A 26,679-nucleotide genomic window follows, 5' to 3' on the forward strand; every position below is an offset into this window, starting at 1 on the left:
TGGCACTGTCTGGGAGTCAGGGCTCTACCCACGAGATCACAGCTGTACCTCCCCCTGCCTTATTCCCATCTTCTAGGTGACTTCTCACAAGTCACAACTTCTCAATGTCTCATTTTCCTTAACTAAAAAAAACTAACCATAATTCGTCTTTTTTCCTGTTTCACAGAGCCCTGAAGTTGGGACTCATTATCAAGAGTTCTGTTTTGACCACATTAAGTTGAGCATGAATATTAGGTATTAACTGAAGGGGAAAAGCTCACTCATCATAGGAACCCAATGCCTTCCAGCAAGACTAATCCCACAAATAACCTATACAACAGGATAAGAAACAGACCTTCACTTAGTGATAGAACCAGCCTTAACAATGACTGATTATTTCACAAACAATCTAAGAAAGGACAGAGAACCTGTCCAAATGAAATGGCAAATCATCCAGTGAAAAGAATTTTCTTCACCTAGGGGGACTGAGGAGCCTATACCTAAGAAGATTACATTCCAGAAAGAACTGAAAATCTCATAAGACTTTGCAGAGATGGTAATTAAAACTACCTCAAAGCTTTGCCTGAGACTTTAAGTATAGGACCAAAATGGGAGGAGGGGTGGGACCAAAATGGGGGGAGGGGTGGTATCTGATTTTTTTTTCATTAATCTAATTTTTAGTATGTACTGCACTCACGTTTCAAAAATGAAAATCAAGGAGGGAAAGGAGGAGGGAGGGAGAAAAGAACACAGTGAAAAACCTTACCCCTACCCAGTTTCTGATCCAACCAAATGCCAAACTCTCCCCTAAAATGATCACCTTTTAAAAGTTCTACGGGTATCCTTTCTCAATTTTTGGATCAAATATATGGAAACATCATTATATACTATGTTTCTACTTCTTTTACGTAAATGGCAGCATACCATATAACCTGTTCTGTACTTTGTTTTTTAATTTATCTTAGAGCTCTTTCTCTATCAGTACACAGAGACCTTCCTCATTCTGAGGCTACAAAGTATTCCATCATATGGATGGACCATAATCTATTTAAGCAATCCTCTACTGAAGGGCACTGCTACAACTTCACAATTTGCAAAAATACCTTCATTTTATTAAATATGCTTATATTTCCACTACTTGCTTTCCACTACTTGTCAGCTTTAGATATCATTCTTTAATGTTTTATTATTACAAACAGGAAATAACACTACACAGGAAATCACTCTATATCCCATCTTCTTTGCCTTTTCCTCTTCCAGTGTTTGTTAGTTGTTAGAGTGCTTTTTTCCCCCTTTCACTCCAATCCCCATTTGCATTTTAAGTTCAGCTCTAGCATTAAACATACTCAATATTCAGGTGCTTTTACCATGGCTGCCCCAGTTATCTTTCTTTGCCTTTGGGTTTCAATTATTTGACTATAATGCATCTCTGTGTGGATCTCTTTGCGTTTATCCTGCTTGGAGTTCACCGAGCTTCTTGGATGTGTATATCCATGTCTTCAGATATGGGAAGTTTTCCACCATTCAAATCATTTTTCTGCCCCTTTCTCTCTTCTTTCTCCTGCTGGGTCTCCTATGAGTCATATGTTGGTACACGTGATGATCCCTCCACTGGTTTCTTGGGCTCTCATCATTTTTCTTCATTCTTTTTTTCCTTCTGTTTCTCAGTCTGGATTATTTCAATGTTCTTATCTTCAAGTTTGCCAATCCTTTCTTCTGCCTGCTCAAATCTGCTGCTGAATCCCTCTAGTGAATTTCTCATTTCAGTTATCATACTTGTCAGCTCTGGAACTTGTTGGGTTCTTTTTTATAATTTCTATTTATTGAGATTCTGATTTTGTTCATACAACGTTTTCCTGATTTCCTTTAGTTCTTTTCCCATGGTTTGCTTTAGCTCATTGAGCATTTAAGACAGTTGATTTAACATCTTTGATTAGCAATTCTAATGTGTGGGCTTCCTCAGGATGGTTTTTGTGAAGTTCATTTTTTCATATGTATGGACCATACTTTCCATTTTCTTTGTATGTTTTACAGTTTTTAATTGAGAACTGGACATTGTGAGTATTATCCTGTGGCAACTGGAAATCTAATCTCTCACTCTTCCAGGGCTATTTATTTCTGCTTGTTGTGGGCAGAAGCCATCTGTTTTGTGACTATTTTGTGACCAGACTATTTTGGTCTTTGCATATCTATCTGAGTTTGTTTATTCCTTGTTGTGTGTGGTCACTGAAATTCCTGCTACAGTATCTCTGCAGTCAGCCAAAGACCCAACACAGATTTCCCTTATATGTCTGGCTCCAAAGGCTGGGGGGTGGGGAGAGAAGTACCGATTCTTTAAATCTTCTGGTAGATGCTTCTGGGCAAAGCCTCTGCAGCTGAAAGGGCTGAAACCAAGGCAAACATCTGTGCCTAACCCTCAGGATCTGCCAGACTGACGTCAAGAAGCAACCCCAAATTTCTGGAGGACTAGGTCCCCACTGCCCACCTGGCTTTAGCAAGTCACTAAAGAAACACAGGCCACTCTCCCCACAGGTCGAGGGGCTGAGGAGCGGGGGATGATCACTGGTTTGTGCACACAGCTCAACTGCCAAAGAACAGCAGCCCCTCCCTCATCAAGCACTCCCCTGGCTGTTATAAGTGTCCAGTCAGGGTCCAGAGTCCTGAAATAGTTAATTCTGCCAATTTTTTTTTCCAGTTTAGTGGTTGTTTTGATGGAGGAACCAACCCCTAGAGCTTCCTACCCTGTTATTTTTATTTTATTTGTGGTACACGGGCCTCTCACTATTGTGGCCTCTCCCGTTGCGGAGCACAGGCTCCGGACACGCAGGCTCAGCGGCCATGGCTCACCGGCCCAGCCGCTCCGCGGCATGTGGGATCTTCCCGGACCGGGGCACGAACCCATGTCCCCTGCATCGGCAGGCGGACTCTCAACCACTGTGCCACCAGGGAAGCCCCCTACCCTGTTATTTTTGAGCCACACTGTCCCTTTCCTTTAAAAGGTGTTTTGCCTGGTCCCTTCTGGGAGTAGCTGCCCTAAGCCTTCTCTTCCGCTCAACCTGGGTTTGAGAATGGGGACAAGGTGCATGGAAAGGCTTAGCAGTCCAGAAACAACACCTATCAACAGCCTGGTGCTCTAGGTATTTTTCTATGAATTATTTCCTATATATGCATAAACATACAGGTTCTCTTTTATCCCAGACAGTTCACAGCATTTTTTAACTTAAGAATCCACGAACATCTTTTCAAGTCAATAAATGGCACTTACATGTGCCATCATTTTTACTAGCCACATATTATCCTAAAGTATGAAACTATCATAATTTACTAAATCTTTCTGCTGTTAGGCTGCTCCTAACTTTCATTTTCCTTACCAACAACTCTGTAATAAACATTCTTATAACTGAGTCTTCGCACACGTCCTGATTCCCTTACAACAAACCCTCAGAAGTAGAACAAGCACATAGGAGCACATTTCAATGGCTTCTAAAACACACTATCAAACTGGACAATAGGTTTTCTAAAAGAAAATTGGAGAGGTTTCCAGAACTCTCCTAGAATAGCTTCCAAAATATGATCTAAGAAAAGGGAATCGTAACTATGAATCAAGGATGAAGCATGATGAGATCATGTTAAGATGGAAAATTTTAGTTTCAGGTTTGCTTCACCCCACCCCCAGCCTTCCTCCACACACAGATACATACTGATTCCCTATAATGATTAAAAATAAAATTCCTATACTGAAACAAGCAAGTAGAGGCCACTATTGAGAAGGTATCAAGTTGAATAAGTAGTATCATTTAGGAACAGATAAAAAGAGGATACATGGGGAACTGGGAACAAGAAAGAATGATCCTGAGAACTTAACTAGTACTTTCATTCAGACAGTTAAATGGCTAAAAGGCTCACCCCCTGACCATATTACATAAAATCTGACCCTATTAACCAATATTCTCACGAACTCATTTTGTGACATGAGACACACCAGTATTTATTTCACAGCATAAAAGACAACAGATTAAAGTTGTCTTTATTCAAGCCCAGCTTCCACCAGGCTAGGACTATTTAAGTCTCGGGCTTGTTCTAGTTTACATGGTTACCTACATTCCAATCCAGCTTAGAAAGCCGACAGGGCTCAGTGACTTAATCAAGTTACTATTAAGAACTGTTGGCGCTGCTGGTTCTTGTCTAAAATATCACATTACCTCACTCTGTGATCACGAACAAACTAATCAACCCACCAAAACTAAATGAGCATCGTTACTTAATGAACATGGGGATTACTTCCAGTCATCCACTCCTGGCTTCTCTGAGCCAGTACTGAAATGTGGGATAGCAGCAAATTTAGAAGCCATGTTTTTCTCTTGCTTTTCTCCTTCATATCAGAAAGTGGACAGAAAAAAGAAATAGAGGTAATAGGTTAAGGAAACAAAAGGGCTGGAAAATCAACACGTCTTGAGCAGTATCACTCTCAACTCTCCTACAGACCCTCTTCTCTGTCTGTCATCCAAACGGCATGGCAAAGATGTCACCGATATTATTAGACAAAAGAGGTTTTTAACAGAAAAGCCTGTGGATCTTGAGACTTGACCACTACTTGCTTTAATTGTCCACAAGAGGGAGTCCTGCAGTCACTATACCTGCTACCTTAAAACCGTAACAATCATTTAGACGCATTAGCATGAATTACCCTTGGAGACTGTCATAAATGTTTTTTTTTAATTCAGTGCTGTAAGGTGTTAACTCTAGTCTAGGGCAAGGTCATATTGAATGATAACTGAATAAAAAATATTAAGACATTCTTCGTTCTAATCTCCTCTTTAATTTTCCTTAAAAAGAACGGAAGCCGTATCAGAAAGCCTACTGTTAATACTGAATAAACACATTTAGCTACATCTAAATTCAAGTTTTCTTGGAAGAGTTTTTACATTTAGCATGCATGGATAAATGGAGAAAAAACAGCTAGGTGTTCAGAGCAATGGTCTTTAGTAGAGTAGCTTGTTCTGATACGGAGAAGCAGTACAGCAGGGCAAATAAAGACATCAGCTTTGGAGTTCCATATCTGATTTTGAACCCCAGCCCTGCCCCTTTTACTAGTTTCGTGATATCAGGAAAGCTATTTAAGTTATTGAACTGATTGTCAGTTTCCTCACTGTAAAACAGGCCTTACAGAACTGTTGTAAAAATCAAAAGAGATAATACAGCAATATGTCTTTTTGGGCAAAGAATAAACACTAACATTAATGGCTATAGTTGTTACAGATATCAATTCTTTTAAAACAATATGCATAATTGACATATAACATTGGTTTCATGTTTAAATATTTTTAAGCACATGACTTCATACTATTTATTTTAACAAAGCCAGATTTATTCTTCATGATAGCATAACTTCCTTCTGAAGACCACTGTATACTTTTACATACTGTAGAATTAAATGCACACATTTAAAGATTTCAAAATATGCATACGTCATTACTTTAAAATAAATATATAGACATTCCAAGCTTCACTACAAACCAAAGAAATAAAGGAGCTACTCATAATCTAAAATTAGATCAATGTTAACATGAGAATAAACTAATATTCTTTCCCTTAAGCAATTCTTATAACTTTAGTTTGCAGTATTCAATATTCACTTCGACAGGATTTGATAAAACAGTCAATATAAAACCCTTTTAAAAAGATTACTCTTATTGTTATGGATTAGGCATTTCTTTTCTCCTTCATATTAGAAAGTGGACAGAAAAAAGAAATATAGGTAATAGGTTAAGGAAACAAAAGGGCTGGAAAATCAACACGTCGTGAGCAGTATCACTCCCAACTCTCCTACAGAGACGGGATAGGTGACATGTTGGGTCCCTCTTATGCTCAAACGTAGGACTTGAACACAGCTCCTTATTTGTTACATTCCTAATTCCCTTATTAGTGAGCTGAGAAAAAAAGAAGGAAAAGAAAGCACACAAGCCTTACTGTATAACATACAAAATAAAGCTTAAAGTTAATTCTCCAATTCTCCAAAGGTCAGGCAGAATTAAACTATCATTAAATTTTATTAAGGTTAAGGTCCAAGCCATATCGGTTCCCTAATTTATGCTATGAAGTTAAAGAAGATCTCTAGGAGATATTCTTTCAATTTGAGACAAAAAAGAAACAAAAATCAGTGGTTTTTCAAATGCAGGCACCTCACAATCTCCTGGAAAACTAGATACATTTAAAAAAATACATACAGGGGGGCAGAATGCTCAATGCTCTGTTTCCTAATTCGATTCAGCACAGCAGTACTCATCTCTACAGGCACTGCTTGGCAAGGGGATTGTTACAGGAAGGAGGCAGGAACACGCATGATGAACAGACAGGGGAAAAGGACATGAGATTGTTTCCTGTGACTATGAACTATTACAGAAGTGTTTCTGAAACAACCAGATACGATTTCAAGATAAATGAATGACTGGGAACAAACTAAAATTTAATAGAAACTCCAGACAGATATGACCTTAGTCTGTAATACCAGAACTATAAGTAGAGGCTGGCACACTCACATCTGAATGAGAGACTAAATTACAAATCATGGACAGCCACCTTAGCAAATCAAACAAAAAATGGCTAAAAAAAAAATATATATATATATGCTTGTAAATAGGAAAGTGATGACCAGGCAGTACAGTATGAAAGATAATAAGAAAAACAATGTAACACAGAAAAAGTCATGGCTGAGGGAAACGCCACGCAACAACTTCTATTCTTAAAGGGAAGAAGCAGTAAAAGCTTCGGAATATAAGAGGACCTGAGTCTGTGTGGGAGTTTACTATACATTAAAGACTAAGATAAACTAAGACAATAAAGTCAGTATGACATAAGCTTTTAAGCTCAAGATAAACGCAGAAACAGATGTTCTTTCTGATCGTGTCACTAAGTATGAAACAAGTATCCAAGTCTAACACAGCCCTGTTAGGAAGATAAGAAACAACACAAAATCAAACGCACCTGAGGGTCTAAGGCAGAACTTAATAATTTTGTCTGCTTTCAGAGTGGGTCATTATAATAAAGACAACGTGAGACATTCGATTCAACAGAAGGGCAGTAGCCAGCCTGAATTCAGTTTACAGCTAATACAGATCATACTTAGAGAAATACAAGTGGGACCCTATTAAGTCTAACTGGTAGAAGATATGCAGTTTTAGTCAATTTGATGCAACAGGAATATATTCAATCTCTACCATGAGCCAGAGGCTGCCAGAAACCAGGAACAAAAAGATGAGTAAGGCTAAAAGCCTTTTAGGCTACAATGTAAATATCCTGAAAGGTTCCCTAGTATGGGGTGGAATAAAGTGCTAAAATGAATAAAAAGGCTCAAGATAATGGGCAAAACACATTTACATAGAATGGAACATTACCATGTGTCGGGAGTAAAAGAAAACGGAAAACGCGTTTGTGTAGACATGAAAAAACATTCTCCTGGTATTACATCTTGTCCGACGTTGGCAGAGAGACCATGGCTTCCAGTCTGGATGACGTCAATGAGCTTTGGTGAATTCCATGAAAATTTCAAGCTGGCAGCTCCCCTTCCTACTTAATAACCACGCCAGAACCTTGCAAAGGAAGGTATCAGTGCACATATGGAGCAGAATTATAATAATGCTTTTATGTTTAAAGATATTAGAATTTGTTACCATATAAGCTAAAAAGAATGTGTAACTAGAAGAATAATTTACTAAATTTAGGGGCATCAAATGTACAGCAAAAAAGAGATGAATTCTGACACAAAGTCAATAAAGAATCCATTTCATTAAGCCCAACTAATTTAAAAGTCAAAATATTATATTTCAAGAGACCAGGTGTACGGCCAATTGGACATAGAAAAATATCTGTAGGAAAATTTGGGGCTCGTAATCCACCCTACGGAAAGCTGGTTACTGAAGCCAACATACTCGAAAGGAGGAAACTCACGGGAGGGAGGTTCCTGGTTCTCTCTCCACAGAGCGCGGAGTGAAAGCAGAACTTGAGAAAGCCCGCGGAAGAGGAGCTGTCACGCTAAGGAGAGATGGTCCGGAGCCACGGGGCCGCGTCAGGGAGACCCAGCTCGGGGCACTTTTCAGTCCACACCACCCAGCCAGCAGCCTAACATCTCTGCCACTCTCTAATCAATCAGCTTCTCTCTCCCCAGCCTTCTTCTCTACCCCCCATTACCTCTTTCTCCCAATTTGGTAGTGTATATATTGCTCATCATTATCAGGTGCCTCAAACCTCGAATTTTCACAACATAGGGTCAGGAGACTAAATAGGTTAAAATTAGTTGAATGCGGGACATCAAGAATCAGTTTATTAAATGCTGGAGGACCAGAAATCTGGACCTCAGTGGGAGTAATTCCTAGATAGGGCAGGTCTGAAAGGTTAGGGATCTTCTAAAAATGGGATGAAAGCTGAAGTTTCTCAGTAGGTATCAAAGAAGTATTAACGTTAACACTGAAGTTTAAATATTTGTCAGAAACTAATCATCTGCCTTTTGAGAAAGTGGACCAATCCTTAAAAAAAAAAAGTTATATAAAACGATCACATGCTTAGAAGAGCTAGCTGCGTTATCTGCTAGTAATCCGATAGCCCTAAACACCATTACAAGATTCCATGTACAGCTCTGGGGGACAGACAAGGGACAAGGAGGTTAAGTAAGAAGCACCAATCTTGGTTTTTTGTTATCTAAACAAATAATTAGTGATTAGCATACTGTGAATACTCATGGACTGTCATGACACCTTTTAGGTAGTATAACCAGAAACTGCTTTCTATTCAATAAGCAATTTCACATCTCCTTTTGGGCTGAATAAAAATTTCTGACTTAACATGAGCATCTGAACATTTCAGCAGTATCTTTAATGAGCTAAGAGCTTCCAAATTTCTTAATAAACACAACCCATCATATAATTCCCACTGATATGCATGTTCTATCTAAATTGCAAAATGGAACACTTCCCAGAGAAGAAAATATTAGTTTGAAAAAACAATGTTCCAAGGAATGTTTCTGATCATCCTAAAATAATGTCAACAATGACTTCCTTACGTGAAAAATCCCTTTCTCAAACTCAAACTATGTAAATATGTATGATATATATTATCTTTTGTACCATAACATAGGTAATAAGAACACAAACAAAGGTAAAAGAATGCTTCATAGGGCTTCCCTGGTGGCGCAGCGGTTGGGAGTCCGCCTGCCGATGCAGGGGACACGGGTTCGTGCCCTGGTCTGGGAAGATCCCACGTGCCGCGGAGCGGCTGGGCCCCATGAGCCATGGCCGCTGAGCCTGCGCGTCCGGAGCCTGTGCTCCGCAACGGGAGAGGCCGCAACAGGGAGAGGCCCGCGTACCGCAAAAAAAAAAAGATGCTTCATAAAATCTCTTCAGTGAGAGATGATATCTGGGAAAGTTTGTTTTCTTGCCCCATAGAACCAAGATGATAACACCTGATAAATCCACAAAGAAGTTAGCATGAATAGTCCACTTAAAGCAGCAGAGACCAAAAAACAAACGAACAAAAACTCCCGAACAAGAACAACAAAACCTAGTTAAGAATGAAAGCTTCTGTGTGACGACTTAAAAACTAGAGTAGAATTTCTTGATTAAAGCAGAATCTGTGACAAATTGCCAGGCTAACCCTGGCTGCAGACTTACACCAGGTCTTCTGCAAACACTTCCTGGCAACGAGGATTCATGATCTTCCAAATCCCCCCACCCTCTGTAACCATGAATACAGGTCAGTTTCAAAACGTCTTCCCAAAGTTTGAATTCTCCCATTTCTTTATAAACAACCACAGACCTGGTCTAATACCAGTTAACAAATCTGCACTCCGACTATAAACCCATGATTTTTAATAAATGCATAATTTAATTACCATACTTTAAAAACTTTTTGTTTAGAGATCATTTTGAAATACAGATAAAAAATGCAAAAAGCTGCAAAACTAAATAGTACAGGGAATACCCTTTATCACTACCCTTTACTCAGATTTGCCACTGTTAACATTTTATCCACCTGCTTTACCATTTGTACTGTGTGTGTGTGTGTGTGTGTGTGTGTGTGTGTGTGTGTGTGTGTACGTGTGTGTGGTGCGTACTTGATTCTTTTTCTGAACATCTGAGGGTAGGTTATAAACATTCTGGTCTTTTACCCTCAAATACTTCAGTGAATAACACCACAACCTAATACATGTTCCTATTATAAATAAGGCCAATGGGAATGGCCTCACACATACACTGACATTTGTGTAAGATTATTCCCTTTGCATACATGTCTAGTGCTGAAATCAAAGAGAAAAAAAATGTTTATGACTCTTGATGCACCGTGACGAACTGCCTTCTAAAAAGTTTGTAATAACGCAAACTTCGATCACTAGCACCTTAGCTGATCGTTTGCTTAACTTTCTAAATTTGACAGGAATTTGTTTAGTAGTGAAGTTGAACACTGTTTCTGTATTTAATGTACTCATGTGTTAGCTAATTTTCTTCTTTTGCCTCTTTATACCCTTTTAGAAAGACTCAAAGTCAGAATTTGCGGCATCATAATGCCCATGGCAAACCCTACTGTGAAGATCCATTTCTAGGCCTCACGAGAACGAGAACAAGGATTTATGACAAAAGATAATCCACACTGCAAAAACTCAAGGCAGAAAAAACTGCAATATTTACATAATAAAATTATTATTGAGGTCTCACCTGCTAACTTTGGAGCCTGTAATTGTTCTCTAACTGGATAAACAGCTAGAGGAGAGTGCACCTTGGGATGGTAAACCCAAACACTGTTTATAATAAACCGTATATATAAAAGAATCTTTCAAAAAAAGCTCAAATTGCAGTATAGATGTCTAATTTCTAGGCAAATTTAATAAAGACAATTATGTTCAACGTGGAGACAATCGCAATCCAGAAACAAGTTAAAACTATTCCAGCACCTAAACACACATCAGCAGCACCTCACAAATAGAACACACGGAAGAAATACAAAATTACAGACAAGCAGTAGTTATAATGTACTAATGGTATAATATATGTTTCTAACCTGCTGATATGCATTTTCTCCTGTATTTTAAACTCTCTCTCTCTCTTTAAAAAGACCCTGCCCTGGGAGGACAGATTACAAGACAGAATCCTAAAAGTAAGGACAACGGTTAAGAGACCACCAGAATAACCCCAGACTGTGGTAACAGAGGTCTGAATCAAGCAGGATAGGAGATAAGGAGGACAGAAAGGAGAGGAGAATGACAGCTATTTTCGGTTACTAAATACATGGGACTGAATGCAGACTGGCTGTAAGCAATGAAAGAACTGAGAGAGACAATTTTACAACAGGGAAAGTTAACAGTGAGTTTAAGGTAAAACCAAAAAGATGCACAGAAGGCGTGGGGTGAGGAGCTGTACACAGAGAAAATTTTAGCTTCAATGAATTTAATACACCTATCCAGAATTTTGTATTCAGAACATTCTAGAAACTATTTTAACTTCAGCATGCAAATATTTATGTCACTGTGAAAAATAAAATCATATTTTTAATTGTATACAAAGGAGAGGGCACATTACTGAAGTCCGACTGCTCAGGCCCTCGAGGGATTACGCCCACCCCGCAGCACTGGCCAGGTCCGTGGGACAGGGCTGAAGGCGGCACTCGGGAGGCTTCAGCCACAGCTCGGGCATGCGCTCACCCCCTGATTAGATCACATTTCACAAAATACGCTCGATGAAAATTTTTTCTCTTCAGAATTCTGAGCTGTGTGATAAACAGAACCTACGACATGAGTAGGAAAGAATGACTCATTTTTCTCTATTTAAAAAACCCCTCCAAATTACGTTATCATTTTGGCTTAGAGAGATACTCTTGTTTTATAATAACTACAGGGTCAGTTCCACAGTGACAATTTCCAGCTACAGCCTAGAGTCTCAGAATGTCTGTCACGATGGGGTCGTGAAGAGAATCTGCATGCCTAGAAGCCGAGTGGCCTCTGCTGTGCTGAGACACCAGACCACAGAGGCTCCCCAGTAAGATGCAAGGGCAGGTCCCCAAGCCCGAGGAACATCCTCAAGCCTGGGACTGCTGCACACTGCTTTCAACCATTTCTTGCCACTAGGTTTCATTTTGCACCCAATCTGAGCATCTTTATCTCTTAGAAGGAATATTTTGTCCGTTTACCTCTCCTGCCATCATTGATACCTTTGCTCGTCCTTTTCTCATTTTGTCCTTAAGATTTTACATCATTTGCTCCTGGTTTCATAATGATTTAGAAGATAAACATCCTATTTGAATTCCATGAGAGAGTACCTCCAACAATTTGGTCATTTCCAACTTCCCTCCCCCACAGAAATGCCCCATTATGTCTCCTATTTAAGACTTCCAGGGCTTCCCTGGTGGCGCAGTGGTTGAGAGTCCGCCTGCCAATGCAGGGGACACGGGTTCGTGCCCTGGTCCGGGAAGATCCCACATGCCGCGGAGCGGCTGGGCCCGTGAGCCATGGCCACTGAGCCTGCGCGTCCAGAGCCTGTGCTCCGCAACGGGAGAGGCCACAACAGTGAGAGGCCCGCATACTGCAAAAAAAAAAAAAAAAAAAAAAGACTTCCAGCATCTTATAACAATTATGATTTTCAAATCCTCTCTTTCACTAAAATGCAGTAGAAGACAAGGGGTAACCTAGAGACTCCCAATGCACCACTGTACTTTTCTTTAGGTCAACATTGAGACTTAACCATTTTACTGATATCCTTACTCAGAGCCAATCTTTGTATATTACAATATTTACAAATAATTTTATTTAAACTTTACAGTGAGTAATATGTTCACATGAATCAAAATTCAAAAGGGTGTAAAACAAACAGCTTCTTTCTCTCTCACGTCCTCAGGCCGCCCAGTTTCCCTCCTGGAGGCAACCCATGTTACTAAGGTCTAATGTGTTGTTACAGAAAAAAACGACATATTGAATCACTCTCGCTTCCTTCCCCAGACAAACCCACTAATCCTGGAGTATTATTCTTTTATGCTGTTGGTATTCTTTTTGCTAATATTTTTTCCAAAGATTTTTTTATAGACATTTACACTTACAAGTATTACATTTGCCTCTTGAAAGTTATATCTGCTCTATAAAAATAGCTCTGAATGACTTCTTTTTGTGTAATCCGAAAGAATTTAAAGTGCTGTGAAACTAATTATCAGTCTCTTAAAGACACTGAATAATTTGCCTGTAAAATCTCCAGACCTCATGCTTTTAGGGGTAACTCTTGTGTAGCTTTCTCCAACATGTTGACCCCAGAACTCTTCCACACTCTTAAAATTATTCACTGCCCCAAAGAGCTTTAGTTTATGTGCGTTGTATCTACGGATATTTTCCGTAATAGAAATTAAAACAAAAATTCAAAATACTTATTTATCATTTCATTTAGAAATAACATAATAGGACTTCTGGTTTCTGAATCTGCATATAAGGAGCTCAGAAGCTGCCATTCTGTCCTAACAACACATAAACAGCTGAACAGACTGCAAAATCAACAACTGTTCTAGGATCCACTGAAGAGGTGAGGGCACAGGGCAACTCACTGCCCCAAGACTGGAGAGACAGGCAAAGGGAGACAACTTACTGGCACAGAGACTCACAAATGGAAACCTCCTTGGGAACCAGTGCCAGGGGCAGAGAAACCTGAACTATAATCGATGAACTTCTGGAGGCTTCTCTGAGAGTTAAAAGCTCCAGGGAAATCCAGTCATGGGGTGGGAGGGGGGAGCAGAATTTTGTGAGATTTACCTCCAGGAGCTTGACCAGGTTAATCCCACAGTAAATGTCTGCCAGAACTCACACAAGAAGAAGGTGCCAACCTGAAAAGGCCCATCTCTATTCAAGAAATTGAATCAACAATCAGCAACCTTCCAAAACAGAAAACATCAGGCCTAGAGGGGTTCACTGGTGAATTCTTTAAGGAAGAAATTATACCAATCCTCTAAAATCTCTTTCAGAGGCCAGAAGCACAGGTAACACTTCCTAACTCACTCTAATCAGACATTATAAAAAAAAAAGAAAACTACAGACCATTCTCTCTCATGCCTATAAATGCAGAAATTCTCAATATTGGCAAACCAAATCCAAAAGAGTCTCCTTCCTCCGAAGAAGATTAACACTTACTTCTAAGCAGGTGGCTCAGAGGCACTAAAATCACAGACCACCTTAATCTAATCATTATTTGAGAGAGTTTAAAGCTGGGATTTTTTTCTAATATAAAGCACTTTGGGTCTCTGGCTGAAGCATAGAGAGTTTACCAGGACAATTCCCCAACCTTGGTGAACTACAAACACCTGTTTTTGTTTTTCTGGCCTCAAGTGTCCAACAAAAGCTCTGCTCAGCTTCTCACCCACTTTTCCCAGCATGAGCAGATGCCACTAAGGGGAACAGTAGCCTGAAATGCCTGCCTCGCCCTTGCCTCGACAGCACTCTGACACACTCAAATACACGTCTTTTCTACTGTGTCGAGTTTTTCTAATTTTTTCAATTGTATTGTTAATCCAAATAATTTATCCAACATTACCAAAAGAGGAACTCCTCCAAAAACAGATTTAATATGGTTAATATTTAAGGGTTTTAGAAGTCCTGTTTTTTCCCTTTTTCTCCCATTATGCGCCGGAACCAAACAATGTTTGTTTTCAAAATATGCATTCTACCAAACATCTTTCAGGGGTATGGGTGTTTTTAAATAAATCCAAGGGATATATACCTTGTTAACTATGAGATACCTTTATATAATGTCACCCGCACAAAAACATTTTATCTAGAGTCGTGAAGACAAAACATTTAGAATAAAACAACTTTTTGAACATATAGTTTTTAAAAAGAAAAAAATGTACCAAAGTAATTTCACATTTAAATAAGAAAGAAGAAAAACCATACCAGCTTTCATATTTTGATACTTTCCAATTCTACTTGCCTCTAAACACTTACAAGTATTATTTAGAAATAAAGCGTCATTTATCATGACCCAGTGTTTTAAAAACATTTTAAACATAATGTTTTTCCTTGTATTCGCTTTCCCTTGGAAAATTACATAATTTTATGAAGATCTGAAATGAAAATTACATAATTTTATGAAGATCTTTTACTGGAAGTCTGAGAGAAATACTGTATCTGCTAACACTTACCGTGAAAAATACGAAAATCAATATATGGATGAGAACCTCTCCTTTCTGATTCAAATCCTGCTCGACTCCTTACACGTACATCTCCTGGACAGAATCAGGAATAAAACGTAAGTTTAGAAGGCTGCCGTTCAGGAAGAAGCTCCCACATGCGATAAAGGTCTATGTGGGATCAAACCCATAACTCAGGCTACTAATGATATAAATGAAATAAGTAGTTAAGAGCTGATTTATTTGAAAGAGTTTACAAATGTTTGGCACTGAGTTATAAGGCTAGATGAGGTTTTTTTTTTTAACCTACCCTTCTAATAATTATAATCTCTATTTTAGAGTATATGATAATCCAACCTCATATCTTATTACTCACATGGAGTTAAAAAAAGTCCTCAAGACAAAACTTTAAAAAGCCACAATGAGAAGCAAATATTTATTAAGTGTCTGTTCTGTGCCTAACACTATACTATAAGGGATATAAAGAAATAGAAAGTATATTACCTATTCTCAAGCAGCTTATAATTGTTTACATGTACAGAAAATTAAAATGTTAAAGATTTTGCTGAAATGTTTAATTTGGTCAATCTTCTTTTTTCTCATTGACAGTGGGTATAGTCAAGGTCTTTAGTTGGGTCTTAAACTTTGTTGTTTATAAGCTCAGTATTGTTTCTTCCTATATTCACATGGCTTTTGGATCTACTTCTCCATACAGCCACATAACCACTGCAATCTTCTGCCAGGTACTCTTTTTCTGCCTTGCAGACATTATTTCATTTAATTCTCTAACCAAATCTGAGAGATAGGAATCTTAACCACCATTTTCAGATGCAGAAACTGAGATTTTTAGATGTTTAAGAGCATGCATATGCCACAAAGCTAGTGTAAAGGTGTGCCAGGGTTTAAACCTAGCTCTGCGGGCTCCAAAGGCAGCACCTTTCCCACTACACTTCCACAGCCTCCGAGTTTATAACCTTTAAGTCTCCAGTCCCTATTCCTGTGCCCTCGCAATTCCGCTTGCCTGGAAGGCTCTCCTGCTTATTCTTTGTTTCAAGGTGCCCGTCATCCACCATGAGTCCATCCCACAACGATTAATCCCTTCTCTCATGTGGCGATAACTTCACTCTCTATTGGATGTTTACTGAGCACTCACTACATGTCAGGTTAACACAGCAGTGAGCAGAATATATAAAGTCCCTGTCTTCAAGAAGCTCACCCTTTCATGGAGTGACACAAATAATAAAACAAATAAATAATTTCATTCTGTGGAAGATGGTAAAAAGCACCATGCAGAAAACTAAAGCAAGGAAAGAAGAACAGGGAGGAGGAGTTGGGGAGGAGTGATTCATGGCTGTGGTCAGAGACCTCAGCAAACGGGAGGCATCTGAGCAGAGGCCTGGAGGCAGCGAAGCAGTGAGCCACACGGCTACCTGGATGAAGACGGGTCCAGACGTAGGGAGAGCAAGTATGAATACCCTGAGATGGGAGCATGCTTGTCACGTTCAAGGCCAAGCAAAAAGGCCCGCGTGGCTGGAGTGAGGTGAATGAGGGGAACCGGTAGGAGGTGTGGTCAGAGAAACAGTAGGGCCACATCACACTGGACCTTCAACGGGCCACTATAATAGCTTTGGCTGTTACTCCAAGACAGAAAACTATCGGAAGATTCAGAACAGAGGGGTGAGATGGACTTAGGTCTGAAAAGGTTCACTCTGGCTGCACAGACTAGAATCAAGTAGAGACGCACAGGCAGACGCAGGGAGACACTTAAGGAGTGAGTGCATTCAACGAGGCAACAGCTATGGCCTGTGGGGAAGGGGATATGGGGAGATGCTGGTCAAGGGGGTACAAAGTTTCAGTTACGCAAGGGAAGTTCTGGAGATCTAACGTACAACTATGTGACGACAGCTACCGATAAAAAACCGAGTAACTGTGGTTCAGTTAGGGATGGTAACAGCATCGTGGTGAAATCCTGGATACACTTTGAAGGTATCAGCCAAGAGGATGTGGTGATGAAGTAAACGCAGAGGAAATAAGAGTCAAGAATGACGCCAAGGTTCCTGACCTGACAACCAGAAGAATGGAGTTCCATTTTCTGAGACGGTGAAAGAATGCAAAATCACAGACCTGGGGAACACAAATCTTTTAACATATATGTTAAATGTGAGGTACCCATAACCATGTGGAGATGCTCCACAGAGTGAAGAAGACAGGAGTCTAAAACTCTGTTTTAAGGAGAGTAGAATCCTGACATGTCTACAGAGAGAGATGGAGACAGTAAAGAAGAAAAGGCTCAACATTCCTGGGGGGAAATATGTGCTAGAGTAGAATGGGACTAGGCAGGTAAGATACACAAGGTAAATTAAAGAGAGAAAAAGGGAAGAGCAAAAACAGGACACTGGAGAACACACAGGCCTAAGACTATGAAAAAGAGTTAATGAAAGAGGCACAAACAAACAAACAAAAAACCCCAAACCAAATCACCACCCCAGAAGCAGGTGAAGAATGACTAAATATCATAGAAATTGAGTGAGGAATTCTGAGTATAAGGAGAGCAGTCATGAAGAAAAGACAGTAAGAAAAGATGAGTAAAGGTGCCTACTGGAATCTTTATAGTATGTTTTTAATAGTATGAATTAAAGTACAAGGGATCAAGGAGTGCGTGGATGAAGAGAAAAATCTGGCAAAGAGAGGGAAAGAGAGAAACTACACACATATATGTATGTGTGTGTATATATATATATCAATTATACATGTATATATACACACATCAAATTCATTTTACCCTCTGCACTTGAGTAATACATTAAAGATTTAAGAACTGAGACTAGGAGAAGACAAACGGCCTTCTCACCAGCCAACTGAGAACAAACACATCCAGTGACAGGACTATGCGATCAGGTAATTCATGGTCTCGTCTTTGTTCATGTTACCTTTTAGTATTCAGCAACTGTACAAATCTAAGACTCTTTTTATGAAGAATAATCAGGATGCAACTTAAAATTGTATACTAATCACAGAGTCCCAGTTATTAAGCCAGAGATTTCTCAATTACCCAAACTCTAAGATGCCCCTCTTTATTCACATCATATTAATTTTGGCTTCTAGACTCAACTTCAAAGTAATAGGTCATTTCTGCTGCAAACAGTGATGAAAAGCTACCCAATGAAAGATATCTCGATCTTGAATTAACAGCAGATAACAAAATTAACTGATATTGGTGCAAAATAAATAATTCTTACCTAGCATACGAATGTACAACGCAGTCTGATCAGAGCTGTCATAGGAGATAGCTCCACGTCTCTAGAAAAAAAAAACCACACATTTTAATGCATGATAATTTAAAATGTGATATAAAATTCAATTCAACAAACATGTATTTATTATTTTTTGTGACGCACTGTGCAAGAGAAGTTGGGATATACAGAATGAAATTAAATACAGCATTTGCTCTTGAAATCTCTAGTTGTGAGGAAGACAAATAATTATAATACAATATGATTAAGCATTGTTGGAGAAGTGGATACAGAGTGAGGAACACAGTAGGTGGAAATTTAATGTCAGAGTACATCATACAAGCCCACTTGAAGAGAGAGCTGCTGCAGAGGTAGTCGGAATTGATGGAGAGACACAGTTCAACTACTTCACTATTCCCTTCACTTAAACATGAATGAATAAGCAAACAAGAATCATCAGACGTTTGAAGAAACTCTTTAGCTAGAAATAAATGGAACAAAATGAAAAACCAAATGGCCCAGAAGCTACAAGAAATAAGAGAATTTAAAAAATGTAATTAGTGTACTCAGAGAAATCTGAGTAAAACAAAAAATGGGGTGCACTGAAAGAGAACAGATTTTAAAATATATTTTGAGCTTAAAAATAAACAGGTATAAAAAGTATCTTGCAATATTACTCATAATGGCCCCCAACTGGAAACAATCCAAATGTCTACCAACTAATGTATAGCCATACAATATTATTCAGTATTCAGTATCTAGTGTTGTTATTCAGACATAAAAAGGACTGAAGTACTGATACATGTTACAACATGGTTGAATCCTGAGAACAGTATACTGAGTGAAAGGAGCCAGTCAGGAAGGACCACAAAGCATATGTTTCCAATTATATGAAATATCCCAAACAGGCAAATCCACAGAATCAGGAGGTAGACTGGTGGTTGCCTAGAGTTGGGAGAGTTGGTGGGAACTGGAGAGGGAATGCTAACGGGCACAGGGTTTCTACCTGCAATGATGAAAGTGTTCTCAAATTAAATGTGGTAATGACTGCACAACTCTGAATATACCAAAAGGCACTGAATTTAAAAAAAACCCACCCACTTTAAATGGGTGAATTGTATGGTACATGAACTATACTTCAATAAAGCCATTATAAAAAATAACGAGTATTGCAAATATTTTAAATATAATTACCAAAAAAAACCCGAAAGCAAGAAACCAAAAAACACCTCTGTAAGACCTGAAACACCCTCAGCAAGTTCTGCCAACTCCACCTTCACACCCATCTCCCTTCCTCGATCTCCACTTCTTCATTCTGTCTCAGGCAATAGCATCTCTCACCTGGACTCCTGCAATGTTCTGCCCTGCTCACTGGTTTTCCTGCTGCATCTCTTGGCTCCCAGTCCATTCACGCAGAAGCAAGAGTGAACATTCCAGCTACTGCTCAGAAGTGCTCCAATGGCCCCCACTAGACTTGGAATAAACTCCAAACACCTAACTCTCCATGATCTGCCTACCCCTCAGTCCTCTTGTCCTACCGCCCTCTTTCTACCACTAAGAGCCAGCCACCCTGGCCGCCTTGCCCTTCCTCAACCACGCCACACACACAGCCTTGATACCTGCTGTTCTGTCCAGGATCACTGCATCATCGTTTCCTTCTTACCTCTCAGGTTCCAGACGAAATGTCATCTCTTCAAAGAGGCAGTCCCAGACTACCAAACCTGAAGTCAGCAAGCAGTCACCCTCCCCAGAGTCCCTACGTTCATGCTCTGTACAGCACACCTAGCTGACCTACTCTTGTTAGCTTGTTCTAAAACAAAAGCTCCACAAGAGCAAGAACCATGTCTGACTTATTCACCACTGTGTTCTTGGCCCTAAAAACTACTATTATTTAGTAGATGCTAAATAAATATTTGGTAAATAAATGATTGAATGCACTTATTGTAAATAAATTAGTGAATAATCATTTACAAATTAAGTTGATGAATAAATTAACGAACAACAGAATTCATATAAAGACAAACTAAACATCTAGAAGATAAAACTAACCAAACCTCATACCAGAATCTAACCTCTGTGGAGGCAGAGACTTTGTTCAATGCTGTATCCCCAGATATAGAATAAATCCCAACATTTAGAATAGTGCCCAGCACATTCTAATGTAATCAATAATATTAGCTGAATAAACAGGCAAGCAAATTCTTAAAAAACAGTAATAAATAGAACTAGCGTCATGAGCTATTATAAAGTAGTGTGACACTACAGAGAATCTAGAATCAAATCCAAGAATACACAGAAATTTTGTATATGCTAAATAAAGGATCTAAAATCTGGGGAGAGGAAATTCCCTGGCGGTCCAGTGGTTAGGACTCAGCACTTTCACTGCCAAGGGCTGGGGTTCAATCCCTGATCAGGGAACTAAGATCTCACAAGCTGTGTGACACAGCCAAAAAAAAAAATCAAGTTAATTATTTGATTTAAAATGTTAGATTAAGTGGTTGCTATCTGGAAAAACATAAGGCTGTATTATTACCTTCCTACTCCAAAATAAGTTACACATGGAACAGAAATTTTAACGTAAAACAACAGCATGAAAATATTAGAAGAAAACATAACTGTATTTAAAAAAATCTCAAATAACAACAAGGACCTACTGTATAGCACAGGGAACTATATTCAATATCTTATAATAACCTATAATGGAAAAGGATCTGAAAAAGAATATATATATGTATAACTGAATCACTTTGCTGTACACCTGAAACTAACACAACATTGTAAATCAACTATACTTCAATAAAGTTTTTTTAATTTAAATAACGACTCAAAAAGAAATCTTAACTAGGAAAGGCCTAACTGTTCTATAAAATCCAGAAGTCATGAAAAACAAATCAATTTGGCCACATAAAAGTTAAATTATGTATGGCAAAATGTACCATAAACATAGGCAAAAGACAAACTCCAAACAAAGAAATATGAGTTCAACAGATATGACAAAGGGCTAATTTTTCCCTGCTACACCTAAAAATGAAGGGAGAAAAAAGTGTCTTACAAATCAATTACAAAATGAATAATAGTGTAGAAAAACAGGTGGGACATAAATACACTACCCACAGAAAGAGAAATAATAAACTAATAAACACAAGAAAAAAACGCCTGACTTCATTAACAAAATACATATTAAGGAAATGAGATGGTATCTTTCCATATTAACGATATTCTTTCCTCACAAACCCCTGGCATGGAATTTACAACTCTTCAACATATACCTAGAAATCTCAAGGAAAAATAATCATTTTTTTTACTGTTATTATAAAGAAAAGTTACTGTATTTAAAGCCCTCATTTGGATTTAGTATGCAAAATAGCTCCCCAAATCATTGTTATTATCTCCTCGGTGCTTATCATTTAAGAGAAAAACATCAATTAAACTGCTATGACTTAATGTATCCTTAAACAAACAAAAAACCCCACCAGTTCAGGAAATATAAAAGGAACACAAGTCACAAGCAAAAATAAAATTCTGATTTTCAACACTGGCCGCCTCCAGGGAAGCTGAAGGACAGACACAAGGGTAGGAAGAGGACTTTTCAATGAATATCTTTTGAATTTTGTAGCACGTGTAGTTATTATATATTCACAAAATACACTGAACTAAAATTTAAAGCTACAGTAAGAATGTACTACAAAGAAATCTACAAAGAAATGGATGATCTCAAAACCCAAGGGACTAAATCATACAGAACTCACTCCTGGCAGCAACATGCTTAATAAAGTTAGTGTCTTGCACCAACAGAAGACCCTGAGCCTCCTGCAGTGTTTCATGGTAAACTACTTATTCTGGAGCAAGCAGCCACTGTAATCACTTGGTATTAAAAGGCACGACTCACACCTGCTGTTCCCATCGCTACCCCAAGATATTTATCTTATTAGATTTCAAGACTCCCCTTAATACCACCATATTAGAGGAAAACCTAATAGTCTGGAGAGCACATATGTGGAGATAAATATTTCTATTGGCCAAATCATATTCATGAAACCACAGATATAATTATGTAATAGTTTGTCATGGTCAGGACCTATCAACCCACTATTATCCAATCAAATTGGGTAAATAGCTTGTTAAAACACATTTTAACCTGTTATCTCTAACAGTTCTCTTCAGGAGAAGGGTTGCCTTTTTTTTTTTTTTTTCATGAGGGGAAGGGTATTTACTAAAAGAGCCACTAATTAGAAAGGTAAAGTCTCATTTATCACTTTAAGGATTGAGAAAGACTAACATCAGCTGTTAAAATAGTATAAGTAAGAAGCTGGGCAATGAACATAATCTAGATTATAACTGTGACACTAAATTTATTTTAAGGTAATCACTTTAGACTTAGTTATAGAGGCACTAACTTAGTATTAGTTAACCGTTACAAAAACTTGGCAAAAAGGGTAGAATTTAACTTTAATATATTTTAACAAATTACTTTGGGACGTGCAAAATATTCAAGTTATTTTATTCATTACTAATTTAAGTAAGCCTGGTCCACAAATACTTAGCTTAAATGCTATGCTAACCTGCAAGACACACTCTCATGAAACAAATCCAAATGAGATAACAGAAAAATTTTTTTAAGAATGGACTTAAAAAAAAGGTGGACCCATCAATGAATACATTCTGAGTGATAATTTACTCATTTATTGCCTCACAGACCAAGATTTAAATGAATATTATTAAACTGTAAACAGTCTAGGTAAAATAATCTAAAGTAACTCTTTTTGGATAAATATACTATAAATTATAACATAAAAAATTTGATTTCCGTGTTAGAATGTTACTTTAAAAAATAATTATATGTGCTTTATACACCAAGACTGCAGCACAGACTTAACATGTATCTTTGTAAAAGACTACCATTTTTAAAGCCATATACTAGTAAAATTGTTTTTAATAAAGACAGTAAAACAAATTTAATCAAATTCCCGTGTCACACTGTCAGTCATAAAACACTCGGGGCTATCGTCCACATTCCCACCTCACCTCACCAGTGAATGGAAACAACTGAGAAGCTTCTACTCGTGACTTTTCTAATTTAGCCATCCTGGGAACAGCTCGTAAAGCAAACTAGTGTAAGTCAAACCACGGGTGAGGCCCAGCTAATCAGAAACTGACAGCCGCACCACAAACAAGTTAAACTCTAAGGTTCCAAAGGATCCACCACCACACAGACAGGAGTTCTGAGCGCCCTGGTAAGACACTCAAGCTTGCATCGGGGTGAATCGCGGCTCTTCCTTAAAAGATCTGACTGACAAGGTAAATGACAAAAGGCGTAAAAGTTGTTCCTGATATTGGTTAATACATAACTTTTAAAGACAGGCATGTTTTTTTTGTTTGTTTTGGCACAGCTTATGAGATCTCAGTTCCCCAACCAGGAATTAAACCCGCACCCACGTCGGTGGAAGCGCCGAGTCCTAACCACTGGACCGCCAGGGAATTCCCAAGACAGACATGTTTTAAAACTGAGCAAAGATATCTTAAGTGCTATGGTTTTTATCTTGTTTGGGTTTTCCAGTAAAATAATCTATTGTGCAAAGGCGTGTGTATTTCCCTTAGATGGTGAAGTAATGATATATTAACTCCTTGCTGAGCTCCTACTCTGTGCCAGAAAATGCTCCAGGCGCTTTCAAACAAAACCTCACTTACGCACATAAGACCTCTGTGAGGCAGGTCTTATACGCTGGGTTTTGGAGATTAGTAAACAGGTCACAGGGCTTAAACACAACAGCACTAAGTACATTTTTGGGTAACATTACAAAAACGGTAACACGCTACAAAAGATGAAGCCCAAAGTTCTGAAAGCAGTTTTCTCTGATGCAGTAAAGTGAGCTTTTTCAGACCGTATTCATCTTACATATGCTAGGAAAGTGTTCGCACCTGAGTGCCTATCCAAGTACGAATCCATCCATTGAACACTATCCTTCCCAGTCCTCTTCCCTATGCAAACATTTAAAAAAAAAAACACACACTCTTAAAATACTAGCATTCTTTTTGTTTAAAAACTTAATTTAAAATTTTTGGTGGTTATAACAAAAGTAAAAAAATCTCTGAAAACATCCACAATTCAACTAACGCATTATTAACATTAACTTGACCTTCATTCAGTAACTTGGCAAGCTAATCCTTTAAAAACAATTAGTAAATTGGTGTGAGTGAAACAAAATTCATTCTTAACTTACAAAACACAAGATTTAAAAAATCTGAGTGCGCTGTTTTGAAGAGATTTCTTCAATCGTATTCACTAAGAAAACAGGACTGCTTCAAGAAAAAGACAATTATGCTTAAAACAATATGCTTAAATGTGAAAAACATTACATTATCAGGGATTCAAACCTCGCTTGAAGAAGAAATATAAAAGAAGCTTTTGTGCTGCTTATTAGCAAACAGTGATGGCCTTATACATTTTAAGTTACTATTCACACTTTTCAATTTCTTAATAAAGGAAGACAAAAGCTGCCTGGTGGATGAAAGACCATCATTTTTATACAAGTATAGAAAAATAATTTCAAATAGTATAATCTTAAGTATTTCCTACTTTGGACTCCCATTCGGATGGCAAATGGCTAGCATTCTAGCAAGCATTTCTTTCTTTCTTTTTTTTTAAATCATAGCATAATTTTAATAGGGAATAATGAAGACAACTTAATACGGAATGCTAGATTCAGTTGATGAAATACTATAGCAAGCATTTCTTAAGCCCGATATTTGGAATCCAAATTTAAAAACAACAGATATATAATAATCTTACTCTTTTCAACATATTAAATAAAGTAAGGCATATATTTCCGCAGCAGGAAGACCTTAAGTGAGAACATGAGAGACAGTGGTATTTAGTTTTTAAAAAGTGTTTAATTGTTTAGAAATCCTCAATCATTATACTTTAAATTTATAAGCAACAGTAAATTTGCTATCTCCAGAAGAGAATGTTTAAAGTACGTACACCAAATGTCTAACCTGTTTAATTCCATAATCTTAAAAGTTGAACTTCTTTAAGTATAAAAACTTCTTTAAAGGAATGATCCTGAGGAAAGCTACCTCAATACCAAGGAATGATACCATAAAAAGCCCTTCAGGAGGAATAGGTGGGAGAAGAATAAAAATCACATGCAGTAATCTCAAGCTTCTCAGCTGACAGGTAAAACGTGTAGCTCTTTTAATCAGAGAAATAACACTGAAGCAAAAGGAGAAAAAATATGACTAGCAAGTTCACTCCTACCCATATATAAACTAATGATTAATGTCACAATCCTAAAAATAAAGATGGCCTACCTTAGAGGCGATCCACTTGATAAGAACCAAGGCCAGACACCAGATCAATGTAATTCCCATTGGGATCAATGAAAAGCCCCCTGCATAGCCTCCCTCCTCTCCCAGAGAGCAATGAGCAAGGAAGATTTGTTAGGATCTGACAATAACCAGCTGTCCGGAGGCAGAAGAGAGGGGACACTGCCTGCCTTGAACCTCACGCAGCTGCCTTCAAACAAGGGTCACCTGACTCTCTGAGAACATGCTGCCAGCCGGCCTTCCTACCAGCGCGTGGTTAATGCCACAGCCCAGGGCTGGGGAAGGAGAGTCAGTAAAGCTGGAAGAGGGGAGGAAACACCTTCGTGAGCGCTAACCTAACAGTCTCACAAAATGTAGGCAAACGAGGTCTCCAGCTGGCCCCAAGCACATCCCCGACCTTAACACCAGGAATGCTTTCAAATAACTTCCAAAAAATGTCTGGCAGTACTAAAAATTTCCTCATTTCCTCCACGTAGACCAGTGTCACAGGCATAATGTCCTGGCATTTAAAAATATTAATGCATTTTACTCTATTTTTTCAACTTTAAATACTGAATTGGTCAACTCTATTTCCTTAAGAGCTAGGATCACTTTATGAACGCTAGGGGCTTTCATAGATAATGTGCTATTTAACATTATAATTCACTCATTATGGATTTATTGACAAAGGCCAGTCTATCTGCATTTTTCAAGCAATTAAAAGTACACTATTTCTAAGCCCGACTTGCAATCTAGCTTACATGATAATATTTGTGTTACACGTCTCATTCTTCTCTCAGCTGTGAGTGAGCTCGGTGAAAGCAAAGTGGGCCTCTACTCATCTTCATGATCTCTCACAGCAGCCAGCAGAGAAAAGGCCTTTCATGAAACTTTCATGCGAGTATTCATTAAGCTGCAACTAGGTATCAGGCCCTTTGCTGGACGCCAGGGGTATAATCTTTGAGGGAAAACGGAAAGGGCTCCTGCCCTCCCGAAACTTACAGTTGAGTCAGTCTACGTT

At 38.4% G+C, this 26,679-nt stretch overlaps 1 protein-coding gene across 2 annotated transcripts in view; it reads right to left on the reverse strand.

Annotated features, from left to right (window-relative positions):
* The window catches only part of PDE7A (phosphodiesterase 7A), a 115,652-nt gene that overhangs the window by 29,547 nt on the left and 59,426 nt on the right, over nucleotides 1-26,679 (reverse strand). For both annotated transcript variants that reach the window (XM_024742574.1, XM_024742575.1), the window contains exons 3-4: nucleotides 18,360-18,420; nucleotides 15,133-15,216 (exon numbers count right to left, since the gene is read on the reverse strand). In XM_024742574.1, the coding sequence (XP_024598342.1) occupies nucleotides 15,133-15,216; nucleotides 18,360-18,420 (145 nt within the window). The remainder of the gene's footprint in view (nucleotides 1-15,132; nucleotides 15,217-18,359; nucleotides 18,421-26,679) is intronic.

Source organism: Neophocaena asiaeorientalis, unplaced genomic scaffold (assembly GCF_003031525.2).
Source record: "Neophocaena asiaeorientalis asiaeorientalis breed wild unplaced genomic scaffold, Neophocaena_asiaeorientalis_V1.1 scaffold226, whole genome shotgun sequence".
Taxonomy (NCBI): Eukaryota; Metazoa; Chordata; class Mammalia; order Artiodactyla; family Phocoenidae; genus Neophocaena; species Neophocaena asiaeorientalis.